At 42.3% G+C, this 12,539-nt stretch overlaps 1 protein-coding gene across 1 annotated transcript; it reads right to left on the bottom strand.

Moving 5' to 3' along the window:
• Positions 1-1,712: 1,712 nt before the first annotated feature.
• Positions 1,713-11,613, bottom strand: tspan13b (tetraspanin 13b). The gene is made up of 6 exons (XM_031871358.1): positions 11,434-11,613; positions 9,990-10,157; positions 8,691-8,771; positions 6,622-6,735; positions 6,297-6,407; positions 1,713-2,484 (listed from the first exon to the last, which is right to left on the bottom strand). The coding sequence occupies exons 1-6, from the start codon at positions 11,494-11,496 to the stop codon at positions 2,410-2,412; spliced, it is 612 nt and encodes a 203-aa protein (XP_031727218.1). The 5' UTR covers positions 11,497-11,613; the 3' UTR covers positions 1,713-2,409.
• Between the last annotated feature and the right edge of the window lie 926 nt (positions 11,614-12,539).

Here is a 12,539-nt window from a genome sequence, read left to right as displayed (position 1 = left end):
TGCATTCAGCCTATATTAACAGTAAGGACCTTCTAACTTGTAAAATACTGTACCATTCATCCTTATCATCACCCTCCAAGTGTCTACATAAAAAGAAAAGGACTGTACTTTTCTATATAGCGCTTTTCTAGTCATCCGACCACTAAAGCACTTTAACACTCCATGTCATCATTCACCCATTCATATTCTGATGGCAGGGGCTATCATGCAAGGTACCAACTGCCCATAAGGAGTCCAATCAATCAATAACTAATCAGTCATACCCATTCATACACTGCGGGAACAGCCTGCGGGAGCAATTTGCAGTTAAGTGTCTTGCCCAAGGCCACGTCGACATGGACTAGTGGAGCCGGGGATCAAACCGTTGACCCTCTGATTGAAGGACGACCCTGCTCTACCATTGAGCCACAGTACCCCCTCATCACCCCACTTTCTTTCTAAAGTCCCTTTATCGTCTGTCCTGTGATGTATCCCCCAGTGAAACAGAATAGTTGAGAGGTGTACAGCTCCAAGATGGATTTACATAAAATCCTTCGCATTTGATTGGACCGCTTAAAGGGGGCAGAAAAGATGACTGGATTTTGATATGAAAATATGAAGAAATAGTGTTTTTTTGCAGATATCGTTACATGACAGTAAATGAGATCTAAAATGGTAAAATAGCTTTTTCATTATTTTGGCCACGTGGGGGCAGTAAACACCATAAGTTACATTATCACCTTCTAAAAGTGCGGTCACACCAAACGCAGTGCGAATTGTTTGGTGTGAACACAGCATCACACATTAGCAAGGAGTGGCATGTTCAAACATCCAGCTGACACAGAGCAACATTAGCACTGGAGCTTAATGTTCACCAGCTGGTCTGCTGAGCAGCAATTGTACGGAGCTTAGGCCTTTTTGTGATCCATTGTTGATATTAAAAGATTGATGCTTTCTGTTCTACGCATAGTCTATGGTTCTACAATACATTTCTCATTCTGTTCTATGCATAGTCTATGGTTCTACAATACGTTTCTCGTTCTGTTCTACGTATACAGTCTATGGTTCTACAATACGTTTCTCGTTGTTTTACACATACATCAGCAGGCTCATGTTTATGCATCAACATTCATAAGGTGCTTTGCGTCAACCATTTATGGACGCTACATGTCATCATTCACCCATTCACACACTGATGACAGGGGCTACCATGCAAGGAGCCACCTGACCATCAGCACTAACTAACATTCACACCCATTCATAGCGCTTTGAGTGATCGAAAGACTAGAAAAGCACTATATATGTGCAGTCCATCAGCTTCATAATCCTCCTTAGCCAGTGCCTGGACTCCACAGGGGGTTTATCTTGCTGGTGCTCAGGGAAGATGCCCCTCCATTACAAATCTCCCTGTAGAGTCCAAGCACCAAAGGCTATGTCAAGACTATCATCACACGTCAACTGTTTATAACGATAATGTTTATAAGTATCTTTCCTTCATCTTACTTGTGTCTCCTGATTGAATTGTCAAGATACTGACTCAGTTCAATAAGAACCTTCTGGAACTTGTATTTTAACTTGAAATAATATTACCGTGCTGACATATTTCTTCACTTCTTTCTTTTAAAGAAAATAAGATCTTTAGGATTGAATAACAGACAAAAATATTTTTTTGCACTATTAAATTCAAACATTTTAGACACTTGTAAAACACAACTGATAGCAAAAGACATATATCCAGGGAAAAAGGTATTTTTATCCATCGGTGTCTTATTGTGGTGTACAGTACAAAGGCTCAAACAGGTTGTTTACAGAAACATCATTACAGCTCTCATAGTAGCTCATATTTGCAAAAGAGTACCACACGCAGCCAGGAGCAAGACACACTGGTAGACCAGTTACACACACACACACACACACACACACACACACACACACACACACACACACACACMCWCACACAATATCCATACTTCACAGATGGTCAAAATAATGTAGTCATATCAATATGCAGAGTAGTAGTTGACATTATTGCATTCAGTTAGGCAGACAAACAACAGCAACAAAGGGAAAAGAACAGTGTTCAGGGTCAACATCAGGCAGGCTGCATGAATACTTTTGGAATATACAACAGACTGCTGGAACAATATTGCCTCTTTTACACCCACAACTCCTCAGTGTACTAACTGCATATGTTTAGACACTTTCTTAGGCAGAGCTGTCACACTGGAGGCAACATGTGTGCTGTTCCTTCACACACAACCACTTGTTTTAAGAGCACATCTCACTCTTGACAAACCAAACACATCATGTCAAAAGAGCATCACTGCAACAATCAGTGGAAACACACAGGACAGTGTTGTATCTACAGTTAAAGCCCAGAGAAGGTCCATAGAGGTGGTGAGGTGACAGTGCAGATGGGCTGATGCTGTCTCACAGGAAAGCACTGGGGTTTGCTCGGGGGTCCTTCTGGTTCCTGTAGCGATATGTGAGCCACACCCCCAGAACCTGAAATAAAAACACAATAACCGTTAGATACTGTGAGACATACATAAACAGCTGCTTATGTATGTGTTTAAGTTTCAAACCCACAATCAATGTATCTACTAATCTACTAGTGTTGGGAACCAAAAGGAGCGTGCTTGAGTTATCAGCAAATATGAAAAACTAAATTATTGGCATTGTGACGACCCCTCCCATCCACTAGGGGTCTGCATCCTGTTTGCTGCCTACTCTGTCTTTCAGGATGTTGATCGGCAGCTAACGAGCCCCACCTGAGCCTGCTGGAAGTAGCCAGTTATAAAGATCCACCACCTGACCATGGCAGGGCTCTCGCCCCTCCTCTCCTCTCCGACTCGCCTGGGCTGACACGGCTGCCGCTTTATTTGATTGATTGATTGATTGTTTGTTTGTTTAGTTTAGTTTGGTTAGTTGTTCTTTAAATAAATGTCTATTTATTATAGTGATGGCAAGATGAAGCTTCATGAAGCATTGAAGCTTTCCATCCAATTGGTTCACACATGGGCCGAAGCTTCATGGTGCTTCATCTGCTCTACTGCGCCATCAAGTGGACAATACATGTAAAACAGGCAGAGTGATTATGATACAATGGCGGGGTCAAAAGGGAAAGTGGAAACAAATTGGGGAGAGGGTTGTGATGTGAGAAGTTTAAAAAAAAGTTAGGATTTTGTCATATACATATATACGAAATTTGACTTCTGCATTTAACCCATCCTTAGCTTATACGGAGCAGTGGGCTGCTGAGAAGCACCCGGGGAGCAGTTAGGGGGGTTCAGTGTCTTGCTCAGGTACACTTCGGCACAGGACATGTAGCAGCCAAGCCTTGAACCACCGACCTTGCGGTTACCGGACAACACTCTCTACCCTCTCTCACGGGCCTGTATTCCTTGGTTTGTGACTGTCCTTATGTTACTAGGGACAACATGTAACACGTAAAACATTTTATTCATTTTTATTTAAAAATAACTTTTCCACAGTGCTGGGCTTCAGGCGGTTTCTTTTTTTTTTTTACATTATTTCGCCTGCTTTAGAAAACACTCTTTCACAGGGCACAGATGAAGCTGGGGTACAGAGAATAGTTTGCAAACAAACGCGCAATAAAGTCAGAAGTACACAAAAATGTGAGGGGGGTCCATTGTGTTTCGCTGCCCCTTGTATTTCGAATTGCACGCCAAAGTAGTAGCCTACCAGGCAGGTGCACCTCGTTTGGTGATGAGAGGTTCAGTCTGGTAGTTTGGGAGACATGGACGAGTTTAGTGAGTTGTCTGTTTTCCTGTGTTTGGTTATTGTGAGCAGCTATAGTGATCAGTGTTCCTGAGGAGTGTTTGTGTCACTGAGCATGTGTTATGCTGGTGATTTTTATAGAACAGAGTTTGGTGGTCCTGTATACAGTGTGAGTAAATTGCTGCTGTTCTGTTCCTGTTAGGTTGAAGAGCGGATTCCCTTTGGAGTTCGTTGGGGGAAGTTTGATAGTGTGGTGATGAAAGTGGTTGGAGTAGTTGTCTCGGGGGCACGTCCGAGGCTGCAGGTGGGTTGCCAGTTCCTGGTTGCTTTACCGGGCCTGCGGGTTTTAGTGCGTAAGTACCCACCACAAGTAGCACCTGAAGACTAGGGGAGAGCTTACTTAGTTTCTGGCTAGGCAGTCAGAGGGACGGAGCTGCAGTGATGTTAGCTGTGTATGGGTTGCTCTTGTTAGTGTGTTTGTTAAATTCTGTATGGATCAGTTTGGGTTTTGTGTTCGGGCAGTCGAAGTTTGTTTCCTCTATTATGGCTTATGTAGATGTATTCTTCGGCGGAGTTATTGGAGCGCTGTTGGGTTTCAGGTTTGAGGTGGATGCTGTTCTTAGGCTTGAAGTGAATGCTGGTCCGGGCTTTACTGAGGAAACAATACTTTCTGGTGTTTCCTGCTAACTGCATGTTTTGTATTCCGGTTTTTGTGATGATGATAATATTCTGGATAATTCTGGACTCTGTAATGAGCATTGCACAGCCTGTTGGGTGCCTGGGCATTGGACCCAGTTACCTTGCAGGTGTTTAACCTGAAGACTGCTGCTGCAGTGTGCTGTAGTTATGAATGGTTCATTGGGTAAGCAAGTCGGTAGGCAAAGGAGGGATGTGGTGAACTGTTCGTCGTTGTGCGGTGAAAGGCAAGTTGTTAGTTTGGCCTGTTACCTTCGGAAACATAAGCACACAAGCTCATGCCTTGAATGGTGTGAGCTGAGTTGTAGTTGGGTTGCCTCTTTCGTTGTGCGTCTGAGGACGATTTAGCTGGCTAGTGAGCCTATTTCAGAGGAACCTTTTTGAATACTACGGATTAGCGCTTATGGTACTTCGGTTCTGTGGTTTTTGGTCTTCGGTTCTGTGGTTTTTGGTCTTCGGGAATTATGGAAATTCCAGTCCTTCGTGTTCACCACTTGTTGCCCTCCTATGAAAACTTTCTTCCCATTCATGTGCTGTACCATATCACTGTATCTCTCTGGCCTTCCTTCCTTCTCTGCTCTCACTCTTAGATGCTTCTCCACATGTTGGAGTTGCTGGGTTGCAGAGTGGAGATTGATTGGTGGGCTGGGGAGATGCACTCACAACCGGTACTCCCACTGATACTACTACTACTACTGATGCTAGAACAACAACTGCTACTACTGATACTGACACTACTGCTGCTAATACAACAACTACTATCAATGCTGGTACAACTAATGCTACTACTAATACTGATGACATTGTTACTGTTAAAACAACTACTTCTACAACAACAACTACTACTACTACTGTTAATAAAACAACTGTTGATACAACTACTTCTACTAGGTATATTACAGATGCTACTGCTACTACTCCTACTACTGCTGTAGCGTCTGATTAAAGTTAAACATGTAAATGCAAAAAAATATTTTACAGCAAATTGAATTTGGCTCTTACAACTGCTGATGCGACAACTACTCCCACTGATACTACTAATACTACTACTACTACTACTACTACTACAGCTCGTAGCTAAAGGTGGTAAAAGTCCTAACTAGACGGAAAGTGCTGACAGAGTTAACGGTGTTGAGGTAGAACTGGAGGATGGGTGCTAAGTTTCCACGATGAAGCTGTCGGTCTGGAGGGCGTTATCAGCTGTGCAGAGCGGCGGCCGTGAGCTACCCAGTGGGGCACGTTCACATGTACTAACATGTACTAACGTGCACTAAAAGGCATGCTCACATGCACTAACATGTACTAACGTGCACTAAAAGGCATGCTCACATGTACTAACATAGGCCGGCTATGTGAACAAAGAGAGGAGGAGCTCTGATAACCACATACACACAGAGAGAGAGAGAGAGAGACTTCACTCTCTGATCAGGGAGACATTACTCCTCTAGATTTTTGTAGACTATAGTTGTTTGATGAGATATTAATGCTCTTACTGTCGTATATTGCTTCCTTTAAGATGTAACCATTCAATTATGTTGGTGAATGTAGCATTTTGACGAGCATATTGACTGCCCACCTGCATATAATATGTTATTTCAGTGCACTTGGCTGCGTGCTGTTTTCTCCCACATAGTTTCTCAGCACCACCCCTTTCCTTTCACTTTTCGATACCCACAATCTCTCGACAATTCCGATGAAGGTAGGACTGTATCCCTTTTTCTCATTTACTGTTGGTGGCAATGTAACCAGTGTGTGTGTTTGAATGTGGCGACAGCCTGGGTACGTCAGCACAAATATTGTATAAGTTATAAATACGTTTTTATCATTAAACTGTGCACAGCATCTAGCAACTCAGCAGTGTTGTAGTTGTGATAGCTCACTTCAGTAAAGCTGAAAAAGAGTCCGATCCCTCCTACGAAGTGAAGAACCTCCCCAGCATGTTCCTGGATCTTATCTGCACAGGGCAGACAGGAGCGGTTGGGGAAACAAGCCTGCAGGAGAACAGGAGACACAAAACTTGCTTCAGACAAATACAAAGCAAATACTTCCCACAGCATGGTTAGAGGCGTCGATAGAATTTGACCAACAATTTTAACATGCTGAAATTGTAAAGCAAATGGTTGAATTGGGATTTTGGGCTATACAAAAATAAATTGAATTGAAATGTAGCAGGGGCCTGGAAACATTTCATTAATCCAAACTCACAGCGTCACAAGTGAGGTTGGGGTCCACCTGTTTGAAGCCACAGCAGTTGAGGCTCTTCTCCACATCCCTCTGAGTGCTCTGAGAGTTATTCCAGCCCACCTCCAGCAGGCGATCCTACAGCACATAGACAGGACAACACCACGCTTTACTGTTCTTTACTGCTGTGTGTAAACTACTGAATTATAGTAGTATCAAAAGTATTACTAGTGGAAGTAGTATCAGTAGTAACAGTAGTAGTAGTAGTAGTCATTGAGTGTGTTCACATACACACATATCCTGTTTTTGATCAGGTTTTTTAAGTATCCCGTTCATGTGTAGACATAATCACTGTATCACGATTTCATCAGCCCTTATCTGTATTTATGAGAAACCCGTATATGCTAGCTGGAGTACTCCGAAAGAAACCGGGATACTGGATACATATATACACCTTGTCCCGGTTATTGTGATTTAACAGCTAACACAAGCTGTGGGGCAGAGATGAAGAGCCTGAATCTTATTTTTTGGTAATGAAAAATAACGTGTCTCTTCATCCACTGCTCCCCTGTCCTCAGTAGTGCTAGTGACAGTGACAAGCTGACTCAAGTTAAAGTGGAAGACAGTGTTATAAGAGTAGCATATCCGCTTTTAGGAATAGCTCAGACTGTAGTGTGTGTGTGTGTGTGGTCGAGAGAGAGAGTCAAGACAGAACAGCTCAGAACAGACAGCTGTTGGCGACTGGACCAGAGAAGAAAAAAGCAGTAAAGCAAGGTAAGGTAAGGTAACGTATGGTATGGTAAGGTAGTAAATGTTCAGAGTAGGTTGGTTGGTTTTTGTAGAAATCACAGGCGCCTGTCACATAGTGAGTATATGCAGTAATCAGTGACTGGGATTATTCAGTAAATAGACTGTATTAATATTGTGCTTTTCTCAAACCACTCAAATCGTTTTACAACTCAAGCCAGCATTCACCCATTCTTACACTGGTGGCAGAGACTACCATACAAGGTGCCACCTGCCCATCAGGAGCGATACACATGGAAAAGCCTTCAGGAGCTATTTGGGGTTCAGTAAGAACACTTGGACATGTAAACTGTAAACGTGTAAACACAGTCTTCGTGCCATCACTGTATGAATGTGTATGTGAATGGGTGAACGATGACATGCATCGCACCTTTCTAGTCTTCTGACCACTCAAAGCGCTGTACACTACAAGTCCATCTCCATGTTGATGCATCTCTGTCATGGGCCAAGTCAAACTACCTGTTCTTGTAATTTGTGATATATTTTCTCGCTGTTGATGCTGTTTTTTCTGGCACCGTAAATAGCCTGCCTGATACATTTACTGATATATACTGTATGATATTTACCAATATGCTATTTACCGTAAATAGCCTGCCTGATACATTTACTGATATATACTGTATGATATTTACCAATATGCTATTTAAGWGTGCAMTCTTAAATAGCATATTGGTAAATATCATACAGTATATATCAGTAAATGTATCAGGCAGGCTATTTACGGTGCCAGAAAAAACAGCATCATTATATTTTCTGCTTGGCAGCTGTGCTGTAAAACAGGAACACCACACTTCATTTCCCCAGTGTAGATACCTTCCATAAAAAGTCTGAAGTATTTAAGTCCTAGTTTAACTCTCTGCATGAGTAGGCTGCTTATTGTTCCTTCACTTGGATGTTTGAGCTTCACTGTGCACAATGACGTCTGTGACACAAGAAGGATGTTTTCAGGGAAAATTTCTCTGCTGTCACCTTAAATCTCACATCTGAGAACGTACCAACAGGATTTATGATATTACAAGTATTTATTACAATACACAAACAGAACAACAAAAGGGCAACAAGAACAGTGAATACAGTCCAGTTAACAACGTAAAGTGAAAATCCCCTCAGTGGTCGGTATGAACACACTTTTATAGCTGCATTACACCGAAGTCTCTTAAAGCTGCTGCAGGTGTAAACATTTGTATTTCTGGTACAAAACAGTGGACCAAGGTGGCCAGTTACCAATACAAATCAAACAAGAGGAAAATAGGATGGCTTTTCTTACTGAAAGACTTTCATCTTACCTGTTGCTCTCTGTTGATGGCCAAGCAGGCACTGGAAACAGAGAACTGCACAATAAACACCATGAACAGAACAACCATGTACTGAGATTCACTGTTAAGGATTCTGCTCACAGCCAGTGTCACTAAACCAGTGCATTTACCACAGACGATTGTGTAAGGCTGGAAATAGAGCTGTATGCTCTGTCTCTGCACGACTGAGTGGGAAATACGATGCTCTGTATTGCACATGCTTACATGGATGGAAATTAATTTTACAAACATTGAGATGAAGAGAGAATCCTGTAGTAGATTAAAAACAGCTTCCTTAGCCAGACTGCTCACAGATTCATACTGGATATCTCTCGTGGTCACGTATGTACATGAGTGTAGAATATGTATTCTACACTCTCTCTTCATGTAAGAATTTGGTGCTTCAAATATTCAAATATATTTATTCAGGTTTCACAACATAAATCAGGAAACCAAACGGTTTAATACGAATAGCCTACGTGTATTATTACACCAACAAATAACCATAGCTCAGTAGGACAGCACATAAGGCCCAGGTATAAAATGCACAGCCCGCCACTGAAATATGGCAGGTGCACAACTGACTGAACATACTGTATATGCAACGACTGCTACAACGGGTAAATAGTTGAATTGATTTGTATTAACATTTGTGACATTTTCAGTGATGGTAAAATTACAGTGAATATGCACACTATTTAGAGGGTTAAACATGTGTTTTATATTTGTGGTCCCCGTTCTCAAAATGTGGCTTTACTAACACGGTAAACTCTCATCCAGATTAGATTGAGTTGTTTTACCTGGATAAAGTTCTCTTGGATTACAGTGCACTTTTGAAATATACAAATTATAGAGTTGTGGCCATATTAGGCTAAAGCTATATGTGAATAAACCAGCACCTAACTCCTAACTCTTGACCTATTCGTTTAAGGGGTTGTTGCTCTGATAACAGCTCCACTGAAGTCAGCTTTGAAGAACTGAAAACTGCAGGCTTGTGTCAAATCATCAGCAATCCATTCAAGCTAACTCAGCTATTCAGAGCAGAGATCCCTGCCATGCTCCAACCAGGGATATCATCTGTACAGCTGAAGGCAAACACGTATATGAACCCACAGAAGGAGTAGCAGCAGTGCTTTCTGTATAATTAAGTGATGAATTTTTTTAAATACTGATCCAGTTCAACCACACATGCTGTGGACATTTTCCTGGCTGGTAAGATCATAAATGATGTCAAAGCTATAATATATGAGCATCCTATATCAGCCACAACATGAGCAGTGTGAAGGATACGAAGAAGAGCAGGACCTGGTGATGCTTCATGGCCCCGATGAGGCCAGCCAGGGCTACAAAGAAGAGGAAGACGCCCACACCGATGATGCCTCCCACCACCTGGAAACTGGAGACCAGACCGAACCACTTCCCCCATGCTGCGATGCAGATCATCAGCAGGCTCACCATCTGCAGGACAGACACACAGACTGAGTGAATGCTACAATATTTGTATGAAATAGTTTCGTAGGATTTGTGAAATATGAAACAATAATTCTAAGTTCATTTCGATATCAAATGAAAATATTAGATGCAGGCCGTTTTTAATTTAAAAAAATCCTGTAAGGATGGAACCCTGCCAGGCAGACAAATACCTGGATTAGCTTCATATCCTATATGAACTCCTGTGATGTATGTGGACATTGACCTCACACAGCAAGCTGTATATACATAGTGTTCACATAGTGGAAGACATATCTGCTATCTCAAAGCATTACAGTAGAGGAAAACATATTCAGATTGTTTACTAAATTAAAGTAGCAATACTAAAATGTCAAAAACCTCACTTAATGTAAAAGTCCAGCATTTAAGTTAAAAGTACAGAAACAAGAGGGGTCCTGCCCCCTGCGACTGTGGTCATAGAATTTGCAGGTGGCAGGACTTGGACTTGAATGTGAAGTCTGAGGACCGTCCCCTGGGGGCCCCCCTGTGGCTCACCACAGTGATAGTCAGCAGCGGATACTGTAGCCAACCACAGTCCCTTCATTTGCATTGAAATCGCATTGAGAGGGGATCTGTTCACGGCCAGGATGGACAGGAGGAATAACTACAGCAGTCAATAACTTTTTGAGTGTACTGTATATATGAGCATGTACTTATTGCTTTCAGTGTAAAAAATGTGAATTCGTCCTTTAACGTGGCGCTATCAGAGTTAAAAAAGAATGGTAAAACCGATGACACCATCATTATGACATCATCAGTCAAATTCCTTGTGTGTGCATGCATACTTGGCAAATAAAGCAGATTATTGTCAAATCTCCACACCAACACAACACATTGTGGCCCTTTTTATAAGAGGACTGTAGGACTCGGACCATGAGTCTGTTGGACTCTGAGATGAAGCCCTGCTGGAACCTGATGGGGTCACACACACACTTATAGTTCATAGAGAAAGCAGCGATGATAAGAGCCATCAGCAAAGACAGGACGTCCTCTGTATGCCATACAATGTGACGGAAGGAAATAACATTGCGCTTTAAAAGCGGGACTTGTAGTGTATTCTCTCAATAGCTTTATCTGGCGTACACAGTGAGCATGTGATCCTGGTACCAGAGTAAGTGGACCGGTGTCTGGCATCAGCAGTGTACTGATTACAGAAGGACGTTTCCTCCGCTGTGTTTACAGGATATAAAAAAACACAGTCTATATTCATCCATATGGTATCTATTCTGCTGCGGATACTCACAACATAGAGGATGTTGAGCGCGCACAGGGAGTGTTTGGAGCAGGTGAATCCAGCGCAGCCCATCTTGGTCAATAAATCAACCAATTTAAACAAATGTTTCAGCTCCAGAGATCAGATCCAGACAAACACAAGCCCGCAGGAATAGACGGTTGCTCTGCAGCAGGTCGAACCTGGAAAGAACGGAGCTTGGTGCGTCAGCTCCAAACAATACAACCAGACTACAGAGGAAGTTACAGATGAAGCCTTCAAAATAAGTGCATATCATTTGTTATCATATAATTGTAAACTGATATGGCACACATGCAGCTTTAGCAGCTTTAGCAGCCTGGGCGTTCACATTCTACAGTTGAAGATGTAGACATGGTGGTAAATTTAAGCAGATTCCTCTACTTTTAGACTCAGTACATTTTGATTTGACTATTTCTTTGGTCAACAAAGATAAATGCATAAATGAGTCAGTGTTTATCCACAAGACCTGTATTACTGTTTGTACGGAGAAGGCTTTGAAATAGCAGTAAGTTTCATGGAAATATATTCAAGCTTGTGCTAATTATGTGGACATTAGTTTACATTTACATTACATTACATTACAGTCATTTAGCAGATGCTTTTATCCAAAGCGACTTACAATAAGTGTATTCAATATAGTTATTCAAGAGAACTACTCGTCACCAGAAGTCATAAGTGCATCTCCTTTTTTAAACAAGCATCTAAGAGCTTGAACCAGACCAAAGGTACAGTGCAGAAACAAACTAATACGAATACAATAAGTGCAACAAACTAATACGAATGCAATAAGTGCTGAGTGGAAGGCTCAGGGTAGTACTTCTTGAAGAGGTGAGTTTTCAGCCTGATGAAAGATGGGCAGCGACTCTGCTGTCCTGACGTCAGTGGGGAGTTCATTCCACCACTGTGGGGCCAGGACAGAAAACAGCCGTGACCGGGTCGAACAGCCGCAAGGACCTCTGAGCGACAGGTCAACCAATCGCCCCGAGGCAGCAGAGCAAAGAGGTCGGGCGGGGGGGTAGGGCTTGACCATGGCCTGGAGATAGGAAGGAGCTGTTCCTTTCACTGCCCTGTAGGCTAGCACCAGAGTCTTAAACTGG

The sequence above is a fragment of the Anarrhichthys ocellatus genome, unplaced genomic scaffold (assembly GCF_004355925.1).
Source record: "Anarrhichthys ocellatus isolate YVR2014 unplaced genomic scaffold, GSC_Weel_1.0 scaffold57, whole genome shotgun sequence".
NCBI lineage: Eukaryota > Metazoa > Chordata > Actinopteri > Perciformes > Anarhichadidae > Anarrhichthys > Anarrhichthys ocellatus.
Note: the sequence above shows the minus strand (reverse complement) of the source record. Positions and strands in the feature narration are given on the sequence as shown.